This window comes from Marmota monax, unplaced genomic scaffold (genome assembly GCF_021218885.2).
Source record: "Marmota monax isolate L192 unplaced genomic scaffold, Marmota_monax_Labrador192_F-V1.1 WCK01_AAM20220418_F8-fsc00074, whole genome shotgun sequence".
Classification (NCBI taxonomy): domain Eukaryota; kingdom Metazoa; phylum Chordata; class Mammalia; order Rodentia; family Sciuridae; genus Marmota; species Marmota monax.
In genome coordinates this window covers 6,954,336-6,966,982 of record NW_026694232.1, presented here as the reverse complement: position 1 = coordinate 6,966,982, position 12,647 = coordinate 6,954,336, and the positions used below count along the sequence as shown (strand labels likewise).

The 12,647-nt window shown below is 34.5% G+C and overlaps 1 protein-coding gene across 1 annotated transcript in view; it reads left to right on the top strand.

Moving 5' to 3' along the window:
* The window catches only part of Ccdc39 (coiled-coil domain containing 39), a 61,392-nt gene that overhangs the window by 1,310 nt on the left and 47,435 nt on the right, over positions 1 to 12,647 (top strand). The window contains exon 2 of the mRNA XM_046466880.1: positions 11,126 to 11,245. Within this exon, the coding sequence (XP_046322836.1) occupies positions 11,126 to 11,245 (120 nt within the window). The remainder of the gene's footprint in view (positions 1 to 11,125; positions 11,246 to 12,647) is intronic.

Genomic DNA, 12,647 nt, shown 5'->3' with positions numbered 1-12,647 from the left:
TACAGAGACTTTTTTTTGAGAGAGAGAGAGAGAAAGAGATAATTTTTTAATATTTATTTTTTAGTTTTCGGTGGACACAACATCTTTTTTTTTTTTTTTTTTTTACTTTATATGGTGCTGAGGATTGAACCAAGCGCCCCTGCGCATGCCAGCCGAGCGCGCTACCGCTTGAGCCACATCCCCAGCCCAACATAGACTTTTATTAGCTGCTTAAAAATTATAGAGCAGGAAGAAAGAAAAATAAGGTTCATGATTGTTTCACCTGAATAAACTATGACATCAATAAAGCAATTCTTTAAGATATTTAAATATAAATGTACAGGCATAAAATATAAGAGATCACTTCCCCAAAGCACCTACTGGTGATTGAAGAAGTGACTATCATAACATTAAATAAACATTTCAGACATTTGCTACACAACTATACAGAAAGAAGAAAAATGAAATCCTATTACATGTGACTTTTTAACACAAAATATTAATTTTAGCATTGAGAGAAGAAAAAGAAGAATTTTTGAATTTAGGTATTGCTTGATTGCAAGAGGTACTGATTGCTAAAAATTCCTCTAAGAAAAACTACTTAAAATTAAACAGCTTAATTACTGTTTTTTCAAAAACTGTTTTAATTATAGACAGTACTGATTAACTTCCTTCTTTAATTTTTTTTAAAAATTCTCATTTGTTATATGACAGTGGAATGCATTACAATTCATATTACACATATAGAGCACAATTTTCATATCTCTGATTGTATGCAAAGTATATTCACACCATTTGTGTCTTCATACATGTAGTTTGGTAATGATGTCCATCTCATTCCACCATCATTTCTAACACCATGCCCCTTCCCATCCCCTCCCACCCCTTTACCCTATCTAGAGAGTTCAGTCTATTCCTCCCATTCTCCCCCTCCCTACCCAACTATGAATCAGCCTCCTTTTATCAGAGAAAACATTTGGCATTTGATTTTTGGTGATTGGCTAACTTCACTTAGCATTATCTTCTCCAACTCCATCCATTTACCTGCAAATACCATAATTCTATTCTCTTTTATTGCTGAGTAATATTCCATTGTGTATATATACCATTATTTTAATCCATTCATCTACTGAAGGACATCTAGGTTGGTTCCACAGTTTAGCTATTATGAATTGTGCTGCTATAAACATTGATGTGGCTGTATCCCTGTAGTATGCTGTTTTTAAGTCCTTTGGGTGTAGACCGAGGAGAGGGATAGCAGAGTCAAATGGTGGTTCCATACCCAGTTTTCCAAGGAATCTCCATACTGCTTTCCGTATTGGCTGCACCAATTTTCAGTCCCTCTAGCAATGTATGAGTGTGCCTTTCCCCCCATCCTCACCAACACTTACTGTTGTTTGTATTCTTAATAGCTGCAATTCTGACTGGAGTGAGATGAAATTTTAGAGCAGTTTTGATTTTCATTTCTCTAATTGCTAAAGATGATGAGCATTTTTTTCATATATTTGTTGATTGATTGTTTATCATCCTCTGAGAAGTGTCTGTTCATGTCCTTGGCCCATTTGTTGATTGGGTTATTTGGTTTTTTTTTTTCTTCAGTGCTTAGCTATTTGAGTTCTTTATATACGCTAGAGATGAGTGCTCTATCTGATGTGTAAGGGGTAAAAATTTTCTCCCAAGCTGTAGATTCTTTATTCACTTCACAGATTGTTTCTTTTGCTGAGAAGAAACTTTTTAGTTGAATCTATCTTATTTATTGATTCTTGATTTTAATTCTTGTGCTATAAGACTCTTATTAAGGAATTGGGGCCTAATCTGACATGATGGAGATTAGGGACTACTTTTTCTTCTATTAGATGTAGGATTTCTGGTTTAATTCCTAGATCCTTGATCAACTTTGAGTTGAGTTTTGTGCATGGTGAGAGATAGGGGTTTAATTTCATTTTATTGCATATGGATTTACAGTTTTCTCAGTACCATTTGTTGAAGAGGCTATATTTTCTCCAATGTATGTTTTTGGCACCTTTGTCTAATATAAAATAATTGTAATTTTGTGGGTTAGTCTTTGTGCCTTCTATTCTGTACCATTGCTCTACCAGTCTATTTTGGTACCAATATCATGCTCTTTTTGTTACTATTGCTCTGTAGTATAGTTTAAGGTCTGTTATAGTGATGCCATCTACTTCACTCTTCCTGCTAAGGATTGCTTTAGCTATACTGGATCTCTTATTTTTCCAGATGAATTTCATGACTGTTTGTTTTATTTCTATGAGGAATGCCATTGGAATTTTGATTGGAATTGCATTAAATATTATAATGCTTTTGGTAGCATGGTCATTTTGATAATATTAATTCTGCCCATCCAAGAGCAAGGTAGATCTTTCTATCTTCAATGGTTCTTTTTTTTCTTTAGGGTTCTATAGTTTTATTGTACAGGTCTTTCACCTCTTTTGTTAAGTTGATTCCCAAGTATTTTATTTTTTTTTGAGTTTATTGTAAATGGGGTAGTTTTCCTTTCAGAGGATTTGTCACTGATATACAGAAATGCCTTTGATTTATGGGTGTTGGTTTTATATCCCATTACTATGCTGAATTCATTTATTAGTTCTAGCAGTTTTCTGGTGGAATTTTTTGGATCTTCTAGGTATAGAATGATATTGTCAGCAAGTAGTACTAATTTAACTTCTTCTTTTCATATCTGTATTCCTTTAATTTCTTTCATCTGTCTAATTGCTCTGGCCAGTATTTCTAGAACTCTGTTAAATAGAATTGGTGAAAGAAGGCATCTCTGTCTTTTTCCAGTTTTTAGAGGGAATGCCCTAAATTTTTCTCCTTTTAAAAAGATGTTGGCCTGGGGGTTAGCATAGATAGCCTTTACGATGTTGAGATATATTCCTGTTCTCCCTAATTTTTCTAGTGTTTTGAACATAAAGGTGTGCTATATTTTGTCAATGCTTTTTCTCTATCTATTGAGATGATCATATGATTTTTTATCTTTAAGTCTATTGATGTGATGCATTACATTTGTTGATTTCCGAATGTTGAACCAACTTTGCATCCCTGGGATGGATCCCACTTGATGGTGGTGCACGATCTTTCTGATATGTTTTTGTATGTGATTTGCCAGAATTTTATTGAGAATTTTTGCATGTATGTTCATTAGAGATATTGGCCTGAAGTTTTCTTTCTTTGATGTATCTTTGCCTGATTTTGGAATCAGGGTGATATTGGCCTAATAGTATGAGTTTGGAAGGGCTGCCTCTTTTTCTATTTCCTGAAATAAATTGAAGAGTATTGGTATTACTTCTTCCTTAAAGGTCTTATAGAACTTGGCTGTGTATCCATCTGGTTCTGGGCTTTTCTTGGTTGGTAGGATTCTGATGGTGTCTTCTATTTCATCGCTTGATATTGGTCTGTTTAAATTGTGTATATCATCCTGATTCAATTTGGGAAAATCACCTGACTTAAGAAATTTGTCAATGCCTTTGATATTTTCTATTTTTTGGAGTACAAGTTTTCAAATGATTTCTAAGTATATTCTGAATTTCTATAGTGTCTGTTGTGATGTTACCTTTTTCATCACGTATGTAAGTAATTCGAGTTTTCGCTCTCCTTCTCTTCATTAGTGTAGCTAATGGTCTGTCAATTTTATTTATTTTTTTCAAAGAACTAAATTTTTGTTTTGTCAATTTTTCAATTGTTTCTTTTGTTTCAATTTTATTGATTTCAGCTTTATTTTAATTATTTTCTGTCTTCTACTGTTTTTGGTGTTGTTTTGTTCTTCTTTTTCTAGGGCTTTGAGATATAATGTTAGGTTATTTATTTGTTGACTTTTTCTTCTTTTTCATCTTCATTTCTTCATGCAATGAACTTTTCTCTTAGTACTGCCTTCATAGTGTCCCAAAGATGTTGATATGTTATGTCAGTGTTCTCATTTACCTCTAAACGTTTTTTTAAACTCCTCCTTGATGTCTTTTGCAACCCATTGTTCTTTCAGTAGCATATTATTTAGTTTCCAGGTGTTAGACTAATTTTTATTTTTTATCTTGTCATTGATTTCTAATTTCATTCCATTATGATCTGATAAAACACAGGGTAGTATCTCTACATTTTTGTATTTGCTAAGAGTTTCTTTGTGGCATATTATATAGTCTATTTTAGAGAAGGCTCCATGTGCTGCTGAGAAGAAACTGTATCCACTTATTGAAGGGTGAAATATTCTACATATGTCAGTTAAGTCTAAGTTATTGATTGTATTATTGAGTTCTATAGTTTTTTTGTTCAGCTTTTGTTGGAAGATCTATCCAGTGGAGAGAGAGATGTGTTAAGATTACCCAAGATTATTGTGTTGTGGTCAATCTGACTGTTGAACTTGAGAAGAATTTGTTTGATGAACATAGATGCTCCATTGTTGGGGGCATATATATTTATAATTGTTATGTCTTATTGGTGTATGGTTCCCTTGAGTAGTGTGAAATGTCCTTCTTTATTCCCTTTGATTAACTTTAGCTTGAAGTCTACTTTATGTGATATGAGGATGGAAACCCCTGCTTGCTTCCACAGTCCACGTGAGTGGTATGATTTTCCCAACCCTTCACCTTCACTATGTGGATTTTTTTATCTATGAGTCTCTTGGAGGCAGCATATTGTTGGGTCTTTATTTTTAAAAAATCCATTATGCTAGTCCATGTCTTTTGATTGTTGTGTTTAAGCCATTAACATCAGTGTTACTATTGAGACATGATTTGTATTTCCAGCCATTTTTGTTTATTTTTGTCATTTAACTTGACTTGTTTTCTCCTTTTATTAGTTTTTCCTTTAGTGTAACACCTCCCTCTACTGCTTTTCATTGTTGTTTTTTATTTCTTCTTCATGGAATATTTTGCCAAGGATGTTTTTTAGTCCCGGTTTTACAGCTGTAAATTCTTTTAACTTTTGTTTATCATGGAAGGTTTTTATTTTATCATCAAATCTAAAGCATAATTTTGCTGGATACAAGATTATTTGTTGGCATCCATTTTCTTTCAGAGCTTGATATATGTTGTTCTAGGATCTTCTAGCTTTCAGGGTCTGGTTTGAAAAACCTGCAGTTATCCTAATTGTTTTCCCCCATATGTAATCTGATTCCTTTCTATCATGGCTTTTAATATTTTTTCCTTATTCTTTGTGTTGGGCACTTTCATTACAATGTGCCTTGGTGTGTATCTGCTGTTATTTTATACATTTGGCATCCTGTAAGCTTCTTGAATTTGTTTTTTCCAAATTATTCTTCATGTTTGGAAAGTTTTCTGATATTATTTCATTGAAAAGATTGTTCATTCCTTTGGTTTGGAACTCTATGCCTTCCTCTATCCCAATAACTCTTAAATTTTGTCTTTTTAATGCTATCTCATATTTCTAGAATGTTCTGCTCATGGTTTCTTACCATTTTCACTGTGTAGTCTGCATTCTTTTCAAGATTATATATTTTGTTTTCATTGTCTGAGGTCCTGTCTTCCAAGTGGTCTACTCTGTTGGTGATGCTTTCAGTTTGACTTTTAATTTGGTTTATTGTTTCTTTCATTTCAAGGATTTCTGTTTTGTTTTTTTTTTAAGAACCTCTATCTCCCTATTGAAATAATCTTTTGCTTGTTTATGTAACTCTTTGTCAAAATGATGCCTGTATTTGCTCTCTTATATCATCCTTTAATTCACAGACTATTTAATCATGTACATCCTGAATTCCTTCTCTGTAATTTCTTCTGCTGTGCTAGCCATGGATTTGTTTGGGGCACTTTCTTCCCTTGTCTTTTCATGTTTCTTGTGTGTGTTCCCTTCTAGCGCTGTGGTCCTAGGCATTATTGCTTTTAACCTATAGGTTTATAGTGCTCCTTTAGGGTTCTAATACCTCTCATTTTGTGGGAAAGAACAATGTTAACAGACCTCAATATGAACAATGTTAACATATCCCAATATAAACAATGTACCACCTATAAACAATTCATTGCTATTAAGATTTTACAATTTCATTACAATGTACAGAAATGTTGAATTTGATTATTATCTGTAATATAATCAGTAGGTTTGTAAAAGGGTTTACAGTTTCTGACGTTTGACAATGAACTGGGGGGGAGGTGTAGGATGATATGCTGAGGAGGCAGGATGTGCGGATATAGAGTTAGTATTTCTTAGGGAGTGTCAAAGAAATCTCACGAAGAGAGTTAGTAGCAGGAGAATAGACAGGAAGTAATTTGGGGTAGACAAATACGTGGAAAGACAGTGGAGTACATAAAACAAATACACATATGTATTAAGAAAAATAAAGGATGTTAAGATAGTAAAAATTGGAGGAAAAAAGAAAAAAAAGGCATATACTACACAGGTAAAATATACTATTCAGATATCCCAGTCTCAAAACCCTAATTCATGCAAAGTACTTGGTTTCAAATATGTTGGGGACATGAGGGTGGGAGAATAGAGGGGGAGAAGAAAAGGAGAAAAAAAAAGTCTTGAAGAAAGAAACCTGGATTATTAATTGTTTTGGTTGGAGATCAGTATCTTTCCTGCTTCCCTTCTCATCTGATAAGGTGGGGATGTCTGTTGTTAGCTGGTATTTCTGCCCTCATGATGGTGAAGGTAACCAGGATGGGAAGATTGGTCCTGGTGTAGGGTAACTGAAAGTGAGGTGTGACACCTGCCAGTCCTGGAGGGAGACTGCACTTCAAGGGTGTATTTTGGGTCCTCTCTTATGACTTGAGCCCCTGGTTCTATCTCCCTATCTTGCCTGAAGATTTCCCAGTTCCTGGTGTCTCTGTTAGTCTCCAAACTGTTGCACCCTCTCCCTCTCCCTTAGTAGTTCTCAATTAAGGGACCTCTCTCACTGGGGTTCCCATGGGCGGTGCCCTGGTCACACTGTTTCACTGAGAGCTGTTTTGTGTTGGCAGTTACTGTGCTGGGTTATGGGCCACTGTGGGGGAGTGGGTTTGAAAATCAGGTACCTGGCCAGTTGGAATTCCAATCTGGGAGCTGCCCCCACCAAAAATGGCCAGGAAGGTGACCCAAGATGGAGGTGGGCCACTTCCAGCGCCAGGGTGTCCAGTATGGCTGGGGGTAGCTGGGCAGTGGTGTTGTGTGATGTGTTCAGTGATGAGCTCTGTGATGTGCAGAGTTGCGGCTTTTCTCTGTCTTCAGAGCCTGTAGGATGTTCCCAGGTGCAGGCAGACTACTGCGTGTAGGGGACTATGGCAATAACTTCTGAGTTGCAAGATGGAGGTGAAGGGGGAGCCCAATGTTGGTAGATGAAGGTCCACAGGGAAATGGCAGCAGGAGTTCCTGTGGGTGGGTAGCAGCTCAGTGTCCTATGTGGGAGTGGAGTGGCTTCTGGGAGTTCTGCATCAGTGTTGATTCGGTGATCCCACTAAGGCACTAGGGAAGCCCTGTGTGGGCTAGTAGGGATTTGGGTGTCGGGAGCCTGGAGTCCTGCTCTAATACTGAGGCCCGGAGCTCTGCGGGGACATGGCGCTGATGATTTCTGCAAGTGAGCAGCTGTATAGGGGTCCTTTATCACTCTCAGAGAAGCAGTATTCCTACTAGTTGAGACCTGGGTCATGGAGCAACACAGAATGCTGCCTCCCTCTGGCCTACCATCTTGGATCCTCTCTAACTTCCTGCTTTTTAAGGTAAAGAAATTAGTACTCTTACTTTTTTTTTTTTTTTTACATTTTGTCTTGGAGCATTAAAGATCACAGTTTTATTACTATTATTCTAATTTGTTATACATGACAGCAGAATGCATTACAATTCATATTATACGTATACAACACAATTTTTCATATCTCTGGTTGTGCACAAATTAGAGTCACACTGTTCATGTCTTCATGCATGTACTTAGGTAATCATGTCCACCTCATTCTACTGTCTTTCCTACCCCCAGACCCCTCCCTAACCCTTACTTCCCTTTGTTCTATCTGGAGTTTGTCTAACCTTTCCATGCTCTCCACCAACTCCATTATGAATCAACATTTGTATATCAGAGAAAACATTTGGCATTTGTTTTTTTGTGGTTGGCGAACTTCACTTAGCATTATATTCCAGTTTTATTATTTTTATATCATCAAGGTTTATTTTATTTGCATTCAATCCAATACCATTATCACAAGTTTTTAATCTTAGTTTATATTTAAATCAACTTATTGATCCTCACTGAAGCCACTTTTACACCATTTATCTTTTCTTGAATCCTTCCTTCCTTCCTTCCTTCCTTCCTTCCTTCCTTCCTTCCTTCCTTCCTTCCTTCCTTCCTTCCTTCCTTCCTTCCTTCTTTCCTTCCTTCCCTCCCTTCCTCCCTCCCAGGTCCTGGTGCATGCCAAGCATATGTTCTGTCACTGAGTTACATCCTCAGCCCTTAAATCTTTCATTTTGATTCATCTTATCCTCAAATGGTTGTACTGTGCGTTTAGTTCCCAGTTGTTAAATTGGGAATTCCTCTACTGGTTTGATGCTCTATTTCCTAGGTCACATACCTTCTTTTTTTGTATTATTTCCTTAATTTGATAGAATACTTTCTAGTGTTCTCTAAAGAAGGGTCTGTGGGAGGTAAACAGTCTGAGTCTTGAAATTCCAGGAAACATCTTTATTGGCCATCACATTTGATGGTAGTTTTGCTGGGCAGAAGATTCTAGGTCAGAAATAATTTTTTTCTTAGAATTTGGAATGAATTGCTCTTTTATCTTCTAGGAGTATTGTTGGTGAAATCAGTTATTGTTCAGCTGTCCATTTCTTTGTAGTTTATTTTAAAAAGAATTTTTGAAAGTGTTTAAAAGTTTATCTTTCCACATCATGCCTTATTTTGGCAACTATATTGATCAATTATATTTTAAGTTTCTTTGTTGCTTTTTTTTTGTAGCACTATGATTTTGTTTTAGGGGTACAACATAATTTCCAGTTTCTCTGTTTGTGTTCATTTATATCTCTTTGTGTAGGTATGTGGGTTTAGTTCTTATCTTGTATCCTTTGGGATCCAGTTTATGTTTCCATCCCCCACATGTTGTAAACTTTTCAACAAATATCTGAAAATCCTTATATATCCTTTTATATTTAAGAAAGAAATAGTAAAATTTGGGATCTTGTTGGGAAAGGGTTTGTTTAATGGGTACAGATTTTCACTAAGGTAGATGAAAAATTTCTGGAGATAATGACTATAATGGGTGGCACAACAGTACAAATGTTTTTAATGCCACAGAACTATACACTTAAAAAATAGTTAAGATGGCAATTTATTGTGTTTTATATTTTACTACCATTTATCTATCTATCTATCTATCTATCTATCTATCTATCTATCTATCTAGATCTCCTAAAATGCTATACAAATAGAAATTTCATAGTTCACATTCTCTGCAAGCCAATAGAATTTATAATAAATATTTAAAAATTATTTTTAGATTTTTGGATCAAAAATTAAAAATAATCCTCTATCTTAACTTCTTAAGCCATATGTATTCCTGGATGGATCTTATATGGAAGAGAAATTGAAAGGAAAAATCCTGTTTTAGAAAACAGTACAAGGAGACTGTGTCACACCCAGATTGATGGGAAACTGCAAAAATCTTACTCAGAGAAAATGTATAGCCTTACCTGCCTTCATTATTAAGTCAATAAGACAAGAAGAAACTAAAAACTCATTTTAATAAATTCAAAGAACAGCAAAGTAAACAAAAGAGTCAAAATCAATGAAACAACTAACATAAATACTATGCATATAAAATCAATAAAATATTGTGACAATAATACTAAAAACTAATTTTTATATGTAAGTTTAGTTAAGTATGTAGGATTTAAATGAGTAAATTAATATTTTTTCTTCCTTAGATAAAAATTCTAATATTTTCTTTGCCTATCAGTGGATTGTGTTGTATGCCCCTGTGAGGTACCACATACCTTGGGGACTATAGCTCAAGTCTATAAGGAAATGTATTTGTGCTTTGTTTAACCTTTATACACTTTGATGTGTGACATATTCTAATGGTTTGGAGAATATATCTTGTACTCTTCCAAAGGTTTATTTTGTTTGTTTAATATTTGTACCATTTTGTTTTTTATTAGGGGTTCTAATTGAAAGGCAAATAAAATATATTAAGAAAAGGTTCTAAGCAGCCAAGACCTAGTCTGTTAATCTTTGAGGTTGGAAAAGGAGTTCGGAGAGAAGCAGCCCTATGTGGTGTATAGCCACTATTCAAATTCATGTTTTCTGTTCTGTGTTTTTGTTGTCTTATTAGCATGCTGTTATTCACTTAAGACATCTTGTGTTTTAATTATGGAATAGAATCTCATTTTTGCCTTACTGCTATATGAAAAATACATTTTAGCAGTGGATCCTGCTACTGCCATAAGTCTAAGAAAGATTCTGTTCTATGTAATATGTTCTGCTTTATATTTAAAATGTCAGTAGATTTTAGCAGTTCATATAGAAAATTTAAAGAAGCAAAGTGTTATGTACTGAATGTACAAAATTTGTATGGTCAAGTTTTAACCCCCTGTGTGATGGTGTTTGAAGGTAGAGCCTTTGGGAGATAATTAAATCATGGGAATGGAGCCTTCATTGTTGAGATTAGTACCCTGTATAAGAAGAGAAAAAAAGAGAGATGATCTTTCTGCCATGTGAGGACACAGCAAGAAGGCATCTCTCTGCAGAGTAGGAAGAGGGTCCTCATGAGGAACCAAATTGGCCAGCACCTTGATCTTAGCTTCCCATTCTTTACAACTGTGAGGAATAAATTTTTATTGTCTAAATTAACCAGTCTATGGTATTTTTGTTATCATTAGCCAAACTAAGATGCAAAGTAAGTGAAGATATAATTTTCTTTAGATTTTAGGGATTTAAAGGTGATAAAACTTTATGTAAGTATGTATGTATGTATGTATGTATGTATGCAGTGCTAGGGGTCCTACCCAGGGTCTTGTACATGCTAGGCAATTATTCTACCCCTGAGCTACGTCTTCAGCTGCAAAGAATCAGGAAGGGCTTTTAAAGTAAATTATATATATATTTTTTGGAGGTGCTAGGATTCAAACCCATGGTTTCATGCCTGCTAGGCAAGTGCACTGTCACTGAATTATACTACCGATTAATAAGACTTTGGTTAATCATGACATTTATTATTTACAGTTATCAAAGCTGCAGAATGAAAGATCAAGGTTGCAAGATCAGCTACGTGACTATGAAGATCGAATTAATGCTATGACTTCTCACTTCAAAGATGTTAAGCAAGAGTTATCATTTATACAGGTATAGTAATATTGAAATTTATGTTGATTATGTCATATATAGTCATGGAACAAATATTTCACAGTGTATTTGTGTCTGTGATTTTATTTGAATTTGATATAGGAAACTTTAAAATAATAAAAATATTGGGGAAATAACTTGAATCTGAAAGTATATTAAAAAAAAGGCTTTGGGGGAATTAACTCTGCTGCCAGTTTTAAACAAAAGTTGATTCATACGAAAGGAGAAATCATCATTCAGATAAATGAATATAATATTAAGTAGCAGATTAATATGAGAAGAATACCATGATGACAATGAGAAATTAAGGCTGTAAGCAGAAATAGGGATAATATAATACATAATAGATTTTCAGTCTCTTTTTTTTTTTAGTTTTTCAGCATAGCCAACTGGGATCATTTTGAATGGAGGCCAATAGTCCACACTTTAGTGGTTGCTACCGTATCATGGTATTTCATTGTTCAAGAATTGAAATTTTAATAATATTGATATTCGGAAGTTAAATTATATTTAGGAGACCTAAGCTATCTGGGGAGGGCATAATTCATTTTTAGAAGAATATAAAATAAAATTAAAACATGAAGTAATTAACTAGACTTCTGCTTTATGAACAATGTATTTAACTGTAGAAACACATTTCCTGATGATATCCAGCAAAGCAGATAGCTCTGCATATCAGTGTTGGAGAGTTTACAAACTTCTTTTCCAAACTAATTTTTTTTCCAAATCTAATAATAATTTTTCTGAGAAAAAATATAAAACTCTTAAAAGTGAACAAAGCCATGTGTTTCTTTTTTGGGGGGGGGTGTTGGGGGGCAGAATACTGGGGATTGAACTCAGAAGCACTCAATCACTGAGCCATATCCTCAGCCCTATTTTATATTTTAATTAGAGACAGAGTTTCACTGAGTTAGTTGCTTAGTGCCTTGCTGTTGCTGAGGCTGGCTTTGTACTCTAGATCCTCCTCCTCAGCCTCCCAAGCCACTGGGATTACAGGCTTGCCTGGCCAAAACCATGTTTTTAAAAACAATTTATATTCAATATAAATAAGTTTTTCCTGGTTTACAAATTTCATTAGAATGTTACCTTTAAAAACAATAGTCAGGATTCTCGAATCCTGTTATGCTTGAGTAGTAATCAATAAACTTTGAAATTAACTAATGAGTTGGGGATTTGGAAGACAGAGATTCTTCATAGGTATATCTTATAATAATCATTAAACTTGGACTAAATAGACAAACTAAATAGAAACAAAATGTGATAATTTTCCTGTAACACAATATATAGCTTTAATATTATAATTAATTTTGAGTATTAATTTTGAAGCACTACTAGATAAATGGTTAAGAAATGTTCATTCTTTAAATAAAATAATACAAAGGCATGATTATTTAATAATATA